Below are 9,535 nucleotides of genomic sequence, written 5' to 3' on the forward strand. Positions count from 1 at the left end.
TTGCTTTTAAAATATCCAATTTATAGGCAACCAGCAATACATGTTGTACTGTCATTTACCAAAGGAAGTCTTGATTGTTGTTAAAATGTAGATAAAAAGCATTTTAACAAAAAATTAGGTTCATAAGACGTGATGAGTCCACACAATTTTTTTTGTGCCAAATTGTTACCTACATGAAATAATCAAAATTTAGAAAAATATTTACCTAATTTTTTCTTGTAAATACCTACCACTATTACAAGAACTGTTGTTGTACAGTAGGTATGTCTAAAATAAGTTTTTATCAAAATACACCTATAACAATAATAAACGCAAATGTGTCATTTTATAACTGACGCAACAATTAAATTGTTTGTGGACCCTTTCAACAGATTGTCAAATGACAGATATCACCTTCAGACAGCAAAATGCTCTCTGTCAAGATTGCAAAACCTTCCTCCGCCACATTTTGTCAATTCTTCTCATTTTCAGACTTCACAAATTGCCGACCACATCACTAAAATGTCACGATCGAAGTAGCAATGGATTTCCTAATCGGGGGTTTGGCTGCGATGGGAGCCACCGTCTTCAGCAACCCTTTGGACGTGCTGAAGACGAGACTACAGCTCCAAGGCGAACTGAAACCTCGAGGCCAGCACGCAGTCTACTACAAACACGCCCTCCACGCCGCTTACGTCATTGTAAAAAACGAAGGAATTCTAGCGATGCAAAAAGGCTTAGGTCCAGCTCTGTTGATGCACGGGGTGCGCAACAGCATCAAACTGGGGTCGTACCAGTGGCTCACCACCAACGGATATGTCTGTGACAGTGAAGACAGGACTATCTTCTACAGGAGCTTGTTGGCTAGTGGTTTCGGAGGTGCGGCCGGAGCCTTCTGCGGAAGCCCTTTGTTTCAAATAACCACCCAAATGCAGTCGCAAGCCGCGGATAAAATCGCTGTGGGACACCAGCACGGACACTCAGGTCTTGTACAAGCTTTCCAAACGATCTACTTCAGATACGGAGTAATATTGACAGTTTTGGTGCAACTGAAGCGTTGACGGTTTGTTTGTAGATGCAGGGCTTGTGGCGAGGAGCCAGCGCCAATATTTTACGAACAGTAGTCGGAGCTTCTGCCCAATTGACAACCTTTGCAAAGTCCAAAGATGTGCTCAGGAAGAATCACGAATTGTTTCAACACTCTACCGTTTTGACCGCTTTTGTCGCGAGTATTGTCGGTGGGACGTGCCAGACGATTTTCCAAACGCCGTTTGATCTTGTTTGCATCAGGCTCAACAACCAACGTGAGAAACGGCGGTCCTGGTAGTTAACATTGGTAATTTGACACGTTGCAGCTGTTGACGCTAGTGGGAAAGGAGTTTTGTACAATGGAATGATTGAATGTTTTGCGAAAACGTGCAAGTCTGAAGGAGTTTTGGGTTTATATAAAGGTGTGGGAGTTAATTATATGAGGATTGCTCGACACACCGGGTTTTGTTTGGTGTTTTGGGATCTTTTGAAAGAATTTCAACACACCTACATCTACAAGAGCAAAGAAGATAAATGTTATCATCAAGTTCAGTCGCATTGAATGAAGCCGACAAGAAGAAAGGAAGCAGGGGATAGATCTAAGTCACATCCAGAACGAAAATAAATACAAATATTTTTATTTTTGTATATGATTTTTGATTCAATACCTTTTGAAAAATATTTCCCTCTTCATCACTTTTTGTTTAGTAGTATTTTTTGCTTCTTTCTCTACGGAAACAAAAATGTTTTCTCTAATCTTTCGTTTTTCGAAAACACAATCACGACTTCACGAGAAGTCAAGAAATAAGTCTTCCATCAAGCCATTGCTGCCAATGAGAATAAAAATGCCTTCATAAATGTGCTTGAAGGCGTTGTCTTCGTTTTTGACAAGCTCTTCCGTTGAAACAAGTTTAAGTAAAGAGATTACAGAAGTATCTGAGATAGATTAACAACACTCTCGTGTGTATGGTTTTTGATAACCACCCTCTTTGTATTGCGATTAGTTCTTCTGGATCGTCCAAAAATATTCTGAAATCGCCGCCATTTTGTCCACATTTGACTCGCCATAATAAAGACTAAAAACCGACCAGATATATTTCTATTCAGATCAGATCTAGAGTGAAATGACCAACTGATTAATGTTCAGCCATCTGCTGCTCCAACCTCTTCGTTTATTTCTCCATAATATATAATTTGAAATATTTTTTAAACTTTCGCGCCGACATATTTTTCCAAATGTCAAATTGTGAAATGTCTTTTTTGACAGTTCTTTGAAATTGTTCCAACCCAATTCATCCCCCGCAGCACCACTTACTTTCGCCCCAAACCCCCCCAGACATTTGTCGCACCGTCGAGCAACCCCAATCCTTCCCAGCTTCCCCAAAAAGAGATTTTGAAATGAATTCCGGTGCCTTTCACCTGGACGCATGCGTGCCAACCTGAGCACAACCACCTGTGAAACTAGCGTAAACCTGTTGAACTTTTAAGTTTGTTTCGCTAGAGAAGTCAATGAACTATCAAGAAATATGTTTCTGTACGGTTTCGCTACGAGTCGTGTTATACAGGGCGATGCGGAATCGTGATCGTTGACGGGCCGGATGACCGAAATGAAGTGAAACGGTGCCTTCTGGAACGCATCTCTGTGACAACTCCGCACCGCATCCACCTTGTTATCTAACATGTAAATGGGAGATTAGATAGGTGAGCAGCGAAACATCAGGCGAACGTTTGAGGTTACCGACGAGTTCCAGGATCGCGATGACCACCAACGAGGAAAAGGTAAACAGGAAGATGCACGAGCTCTTCATGCAAGTGCTGAAGAACAGAGACCTCTCGAGGGCCGGAGACCTCTTCTCCGTCCCGGACGCCGTGATCGTGAACGACCTGACCAACGTCGTAAGTAAAAAAAAATTATATGTAGCGCAACTGAGTGAGACCTTGTAGCTCAAAGAAATCACCGTGATCATATCCCTGCCTGACTACACCAACAACAACAACGACCAAAGTGTGGTCGAAATCTGCGTGACTCGAGTCACTTCGTGCATTCGAGAGACTGGCAGCGTGGAACAGCACTGCGAGGCGCTCGTCACCCTTCTGGAATCGTGCCTGCACCACAATCTTCAGCTGACGTCGAGAGACGAAGATCCCCCGCACGCAAAGATCTCCAGTGATATTATTTCGTGTATATTTTTAGTAGGTGTGGCTGTTTTGCGCCGACATTTTTACCCACGCGTTTGTTTCAGAATTATAGTAAAAAGTCTGTGATGCAACGTGCCTTACCTGTAGCTGTTAAATTTTTGCACAAGGGCAACAAGGAGTTGTCCAGGAACATGGCCTCGTACTTGTCTCTTGCAGCTATCGAACACGCGTCGCTGTTGACGCCACATGTGCAGCCAATCATGGATTCCATCATTTCAGGTATTGATGGATCAAAAATTATTAATCTAACATCAAGGAATTGACAGATGAAGAAAGGAATACATTTTGGAGTGGATATGTTTCTCAAAATTATTATACTGGGTGATTGTGCAATTTATTATCCACCCTGTACAACTGAAACTGTTGAATTTTAAGTGTGCATTGAATTAACAAAATTAAAAAACAACAATTAAGATTTGCGGTAATAATTAGAGTCAACTGTTGATCTAGTAGAAAGTAGTGTAGACTTCAAATATCTCGTTAAATTATTTTCTATTAGCAATTCAGAAGGCTCAATCACGTTCCGCGATCTAAATTATTCTACGCAAATGGTTTTCCCACTTTTGGTAATTCGAAAACAGACGTGTAACTATTTTCACGCATCGATAGTTTCTCTCCAGTGAAATTCTTCCATGTCTCACTTCGCCAACTTGATTTTCTTTCACTACAAACTCACACAGAACGTCCAAAAACTGATTCCGTTACGATATGACACCAGGGACCCGCCCAGCACCGATAAATCCGTCGCGCTGTAGCGAGCTCGCCTCGTTAATCCTATCATCTGTACGACTTTCGTTTAATCGTTCCAGGTAATTACCCCCTTTGTCGAGTCTTACCAAACATTTACGAAGTATCCCCGGAACCGTTCCAAGGCCACGCCATGGCCTTGGTCTCGCTCCTGCCCCACTGTGATAACCAGGAAAAGTTGGCACTGTTGCATCTGTTTTCGCTAATAGCCAAGGACAACCCATCGGTAAATGTCAACACCTCTTGACCACCCATCTGACGTCATAATTTTCAGCTGCTGGAAGCCAGCGTGCCGCAACTCTGCGAGTACCTGAGCAGCGCCGTGACCGCATCGCCGACCCTCCAGATCTTCCTTCACATGGCCGAGAAGAAACCTGCTCTGCTGGTGGACCACGTCAACGCCATGAAACAATCTGCACAAAGACATCCCCAGACGGTGTGTCTGGCGGCTCAGATCATCGGAGCCGTGGGCAAGTTGAGCAAAGTAAGTGGTTCAAGCGACTTAAGCGTGACGCTAATTTTAAGATTGACAGGACAGGGCTCAGGACGCGTTGAACTTCGTCCTGGAGTACTTGCCCAAAGCTGACAGAGGCTCGCAGAGTACCTTGTTGCGAGAGGCCACTTTGCTGTGCAGCTCCTACCCGGTGTTGTTCACCGATAAAGTTTTGTCCGGAGTCAGACAGAGACATCACACTAGGTATTTAAATCTTGTCACTATTTTACGGTGATAACGGTGTCGAATTGCAGTAGTAATCAAATAAATTATAATAACAATACGCAAAATCAAGTGACCTCTGGCGGTGTCACTATCGTCAAAGTGGGCGGGATCCAGCAGAACCCGCCTGTCGCTCAAGGGGGATACACCCGCAGGGCCAAGCTGGGGGATTCCAGGAGCACGGGGAGGTTGCACACGGCGCAGACCACAAATACTCACCGCAGCATGACCAAATTGAACATTCCAGGTGAGACAAGTGTCAAAATAAAAATGACAGCTGTCATAATAATGACATTTGTGTGACAGTTTGAAGACACATTAACTGGGATGTTGTTTCTTTGCAGGGGGCTCAATCGGCGGCCTCCACAAGAGCATGACTCGACTCAGTTCCTCTCAACAAATCAACGCGATAGCTTACCACCCTGGAGTGACCTCAGCGCCATCACAACCCTCCAATAACGTGACGGTAACAAGTACAAACAAATACGTGGGCAACGCCAAGATTTCGAGCGGGGGTGTGACCGTAACCACGATCTCACCCCCGAGAATGCAACGGCCGCACAGCCAAGGCCCTTTGACCTTAAGTACAAATCAGAATAGTCAGGTGTGTTACGCTCGTAAGCACTTCGACGAATATTGGGTAATGGTTGTTGCTTCAAGGTGACCATAACGCCGCTACAAATCACATCACCCCAAGGGCCAAACGCCGTCACGGTCAGTTCTGTATACACGGGTCCCATTTCGAGCGGTCAGGTGTCGGTCCTGACCAGCAACTCCCACAGCGGAACCACCCAGACCATTCCGGTCGGCTCCAACAGCGTCCTCGACTCGTCCACGTCGCAACTGGCGCCGGTGACGTCCGCGATGGGCAGCGGTAAGTCCGACCAGCGATTCGGTTGAAAGAATGAAGAGTGGATTTTGTTGTTTCAGGAAACGTGAACGTCTCCAATCCGGTTACGGTGATTTCCCGGCGCGTGAACAACACCAGCGTGACTTTGTTGAATTCCAATCAGAATTCTTTGGCCAATCAGAGGATGAGCGTGTTCGAGCCGTACCCGATGAGGGACACCATACAGCACTTCTGCGAGAAGCACCTGGATAAAATCAAAGCTTACATGGATAAGGTGTCGATCAGGATTCCGTCGCCGGCCAAGTGCACCATCGAGGAGAAGAGACAGAAGAAATCGGCCAAGTTGCATTTCGCTTGTCAAGGTGGGGGGCAGCATTGTTTGTACTCGAAAACGTATTTCACGATGAGGACGCGGAACCCGAGGATATGGATACATCTGATGTTTATTTCGTTGCAGGTTGGTAAAAAAGAAAATATCTGTCGGAACACGTGTAGCAATTTTACTCTTCCAGGCTCGGCACACGCACGCCTTGAGCTCCCGAGACACCCAAGTCGCCAGCCTGAAACATTGCTGGGACATGTTAAAATGCGAAAACAAATCGTTTCTAACAGTCGTGACGAGCGCTTTCCCGTGCCCCAAAGACCAAGACACTCTCATCAACGAACTGCGACATTCCGGTTATTTCGACGTCTTCCAAATATGCCCCCAAAATGTCGGAGGGTCGGCGGACCAACTGGACGGCGGCTCCTTCAAGTGGGGCTGCTTCCTCTGCGCCCACCCCGAAAGAGCCGTAGGCTTCCTCAGAGGTAACAGTTCAAATCAATTAATCACGGCGTCTTGTAACATCCTCTTTAGGAGACACTCAACCGGTCATCGAGGGCCAACTCAAGGAAAAGAAAGGACGCTGGCGCCTTTTCCGGAGGTGGAGGACGAGATACTTCACCCTCTCGGGTGCCCACTTGTCTTGCAAGGGCTCGGTAAGTCCACCCCAACTCGCATCCATTTATTTTCCTGATGGAGCTGTTTCAGAGCGGCGGCGAGTCGATAGACGTCAACCAAATCAGGTCGGTGAAGGTGTCCCGAGGGGCAAGAAACATTCCAAAAGCGTTCGAGATCTTCACCGGGAACCAAACGCTGATCTTGAAACCTAAAGACGGGAAGAACGCCGAAGAGTGGGTCCAGTGTTTGAGCATCGTCGTGGCGCACTCCCATGCTAAAGAATTACCTGGAAAAAGCAATTCGCTACCCGCGAGGGGCATCAGTTCTAGTCGTACTGTTATATAAATATTTATTGCCACTCTTTCGCTCACGCACACGATCTTGATCTACCAAACTGTAAATTACGATAACTGTTGGTGCTAAATTGTCTCTCGAGCTTTCGTTCTTTCGGAAATATTTCAAGACGCTCTCTGTGATAACAAAAGGCATCGCAAAATTTACATTGACTGATTTCGTACTGTAATTCCAACCGACCAACGCTGCTGCTGCTGGTCGGTACTAGATTTCGCTAAGATTGCATTTTTTTGATATTTATACGACATTTAAATGACGTCCAATCACAATAAAGTGGATTTTTATAGATTTATACTTAATATATTAATATTTTATATGACTGTATGAAATATTGTACTTAATTTTTATATCATTATTATTTTGTAATTTATAGCCATTGTTTTTATATTTTTTGTTTTGTTTTTATCTGATACCCTTGCCACGAATACGTCTGCGCACACTCTCAAGACCAAATTCCGTGGCATTAGTATTAAACATACATTCCATTGCTTTTTTGACTACAAGGCAGAGTCAAATCGGGCTGTCGTAGTCCTCATTTAACTTTGTCAAGTATATATTTTATTATATCCTGTTACACAATAATAAATACTTATTTTACAATACTTTTTTGAGATATTTCCTAGCTTTGTTTCAGATACTTATTTTGTAAGTCCTTCAAGATGTCCCAAAATACCAGACAGAATGCGCCGTGTGGGGCCAGTCGGAAGTAATTAGCACCTAGACCTTTGTAAAGTCCGACGAAGCCCTCCGATTTGTACGTTTTTGCAAAACAGTCGGCAATTCCTCTGTATAAAATCCCATTTCCGTGTGCATCAGTTGCTAAAACCGCACAAATATTTGTAAAATAAGTCGGGAAGAGTGACGAGTTACCTTGATTGTAGAGCCTCGTCGAGACAAGATCGAAGGGGGTCATACACACGGCTTGGAAGACCCCTCCGACTATACTAGCAGTAAACGCCGTCAACACCGTGGAATGTTGAAACACTTCATAGTCCTTGAGGAAATCCTTAGTTTTGGCAAAGCTGGTCAGCTGAGCCGACGACCCAACAACCGCCCTTAACACAGTCGCATGCGCCCCCCTCCACAACCCTTGAATCTAAAACCACCAATCGCCGTTTAGCACAGACTCACACAGCATCTCGCCGCCTATTACTCCGTGTTTCAGGTAAATGCTTTTAACCGCGTGGACGAGCCCCGAGTGGCCGTGTTGATGCCCCACCGCTATACTCTCGGCCGCCTGGGACTGCAGCTGAGTCTTGATGAGGAACAGGGGGCTGCCGCAGAAGGCACCGGCCGCCCCGCTCAGCGAGCTGGCCAACAGGCTCTTGTACAGGATCGTTTTGCCTTGGCTGTCGCATATGAACCCGTGGTTGCTCAGCCACTGGTACGACCCCAGTCGGACGCTGTTCCGCACGCTGTGCATCAACATGGCCGTGCCTAGGCCCTTCTGGAGGCCGCGGATTCCTTCGGTTTTTCCCACGACGTAGGCGGCGTGAAGGGTGTGCTTGTAGTAGACGGTGTGTTGGCCCCGAGCCTGCAGTTCGCCCTGCAGTTGCATTCGCGTTTTTAGGACGTCGAAGGGGTTGCTGAACACGCTGGCCCCCATCGCGGCTAAGCCGCCGATCACAAAATCCATGCTTTCGGAAAATTTCACTTGGGGCAAAGACTACAAGAGCGCCACACTACGAAAGTCGCGTCTCTGATGCTCATGAGGTCCTCTATAAAGACCAAAACACAAGATTGAGAAAATCTAAAAAGTAATGTAAAAGTAAAAGTAATGAACTTGAGTCTTTTTCTCCCAAAAAAAATGAGTGCGATTTATGTGTATCATATCGAACTGAGGCAACATTTCTCAAGACGAATACGATGATCACCAATTTTTTGCACGTCAGGCTGACGATATTGTAATAATTTAATTTCAATTTTTTTGAGACACCCGGTGTATTTAGTTAAAGAACAAAAATGTCAAATGTCATTTGTGACAGTCTGTTAAGTGTCCAAAATTGAGGTTATATTACTGACTTTTTTGACTCTGTACTACTAAACAAACTTTCTAAGGCTAATTTAGATTGAATAAAGTTACTCGTTTTTGGTGCAGTTAAGTGATGACCCTTTCAGAACTTTTAGTTATTAAGTCGGATAATTTTTGGCTCGTTATGTGATGCTTACAGCGAACAACAAATCACGTGCATCTCAGTGGGGCTGTAATATGTTTCGTGTGAAAACGAAGCGACGTTTTGTTTCGTAACTATTTTAGATATTCAAAAAAACTTACACGAAAATTGTCCAGTCAAAGGTCGGGGATCAGTTGATCGTTTAGGTTATGTAAACCGGGTGCTCAATTCGCGTTAACTTGCGTAAATGGAACATTACTGTTAAAAGTCAAGTTTGGGTACTATTTTTAAATAGACTACAAAAATATCTAGGATAGTAGCAAAGTGCGAAAGTGCACGCAGATGTGAAACTAGATGAGTGGTGATTTACATCGCGGGGATTGCACATTTATCGTATTATGTAACTTTGGATTTTGAAGGTGTTTAATCAGTATTTGTATTCTGGAGAGGCTTTGTGCCAATATAAAACAGTTCAAATATTATGTTTGGAGTTAATTATCCTTGTCACTAATTTTTTAAATTTAGTGGGTCGATTTTGTTAAATATAAAACTTTCCAAAGTGTTTTTCTTAAATGTAATTGAGATATGATGCAATTGAGTAATTTTTT

The 9,535-nt window shown here is 44.4% G+C and overlaps 3 protein-coding genes across 4 annotated transcripts; 2 read left to right on the plus strand and 1 right to left on the minus strand.

Moving 5' to 3' along the window:
- Positions 1–400: 400 nt before the first annotated feature.
- LOC138127099 (solute carrier family 25 member 35-like) lies at positions 401–1,656 on the plus strand. The gene is made up of 3 exons (XM_069042954.1): positions 401–1,004; positions 1,055–1,283; positions 1,335–1,656. Exons 1-3 carry the CDS (start codon positions 522–524, stop codon positions 1,568–1,570), a joined length of 948 nt encoding a protein of 315 aa, XP_068899055.1. The 5' UTR covers positions 401–521; the 3' UTR covers positions 1,571–1,656.
- A 750-nt stretch (positions 1,657–2,406) lies between these two features.
- melt (melted) lies at positions 2,407–7,413 on the plus strand. Its single transcript, XM_069042955.1, has 14 exons — positions 2,407–2,709; positions 2,760–2,904; positions 2,953–3,201; positions 3,252–3,426; positions 4,017–4,180; positions 4,229–4,438; positions 4,488–4,651; positions 4,702–4,916; positions 5,014–5,273; positions 5,330–5,543; positions 5,600–5,976; positions 6,032–6,326; positions 6,376–6,497; positions 6,550–7,413. Exons 2-14 carry the CDS (start codon positions 2,767–2,769, stop codon positions 6,802–6,804), a joined length of 2,838 nt encoding a protein of 945 aa, XP_068899056.1. The 5' UTR covers positions 2,407–2,709; positions 2,760–2,766; the 3' UTR covers positions 6,805–7,413.
- On the minus strand, positions 7,299–9,496 carry LOC138127103 (solute carrier family 25 member 35-like). Of its 2 annotated transcripts, XM_069042960.1 has the most exons (4): positions 9,089–9,496; positions 7,967–8,531; positions 7,684–7,909; positions 7,299–7,632 (listed from the first exon to the last, which is right to left on the minus strand). In XM_069042960.1, exons 2-4 carry the CDS (start codon positions 8,447–8,449, stop codon positions 7,433–7,435), a joined length of 909 nt encoding a protein of 302 aa, XP_068899061.1. In that variant the 5' UTR covers positions 8,450–8,531; positions 9,089–9,496; the 3' UTR covers positions 7,299–7,432. The 2 variants fall into 2 exon arrangements, with proteins under 2 accessions (XP_068899061.1, XP_068899060.1); XM_069042959.1 differs by lacking the exon at positions 9,089–9,496 and having other exon boundaries at positions 7,967–8,599.
- Positions 9,497–9,535: the final 39 nt, after the last annotated feature.

The sequence above is a fragment of the Tenebrio molitor genome, chromosome 3 (genome assembly GCF_963966145.1).
Source record: "Tenebrio molitor chromosome 3, icTenMoli1.1, whole genome shotgun sequence".
Taxonomy (NCBI): domain Eukaryota; kingdom Metazoa; phylum Arthropoda; class Insecta; order Coleoptera; family Tenebrionidae; genus Tenebrio; species Tenebrio molitor.

Bases quoted from the DNA above. Each gene is read 5' to 3' on its own strand.
- LOC138127099 (XM_069042954.1), top strand. From the start codon at position 522: ATGGATTTCCTAATCGGGGGTTTGGCTGCGATGGGAGCCACCGTCTTC. The intron at 1,005-1,054 runs GTAATATTGACA...GTTTGTTTGTAG, and splicing joins CGATCTACTTCAGATACGGA to ATGCAGGGCTTGTGGCGAGG. The intron at 1,284-1,334 runs GTGAGAAACGGC...GACACGTTGCAG, and splicing joins CATCAGGCTCAACAACCAAC to CTGTTGACGCTAGTGGGAAA.
- melt (XM_069042955.1), top strand. From the start codon at position 2,767: ATGACCACCAACGAGGAAAAGGTAAACAGGAAGATGCACGAGCTCTTC. The intron at 2,905-2,952 runs GTAAGTAAAAAA...GAGACCTTGTAG, and splicing joins TGAACGACCTGACCAACGTC to CTCAAAGAAATCACCGTGAT. The intron at 6,327-6,375 runs GTAACAGTTCAA...CATCCTCTTTAG, and splicing joins AGCCGTAGGCTTCCTCAGAG to GAGACACTCAACCGGTCATC.
- LOC138127103 (XM_069042960.1), bottom strand. From the start codon at position 8,449: ATGGATTTTGTGATCGGCGGCTTAGCCGCGATGGGGGCCAGCGTGTTC. The intron at 7,910-7,966 runs GTAATAGGCGGC...TGGTGGTTTTAG, and splicing joins GCATTTACCTGAAACACGGA to ATTCAAGGGTTGTGGAGGGG. The intron at 7,633-7,683 runs GTAACTCGTCAC...GTGCGGTTTTAG, and splicing joins GACGAGGCTCTACAATCAAG to CAACTGATGCACACGGAAAT.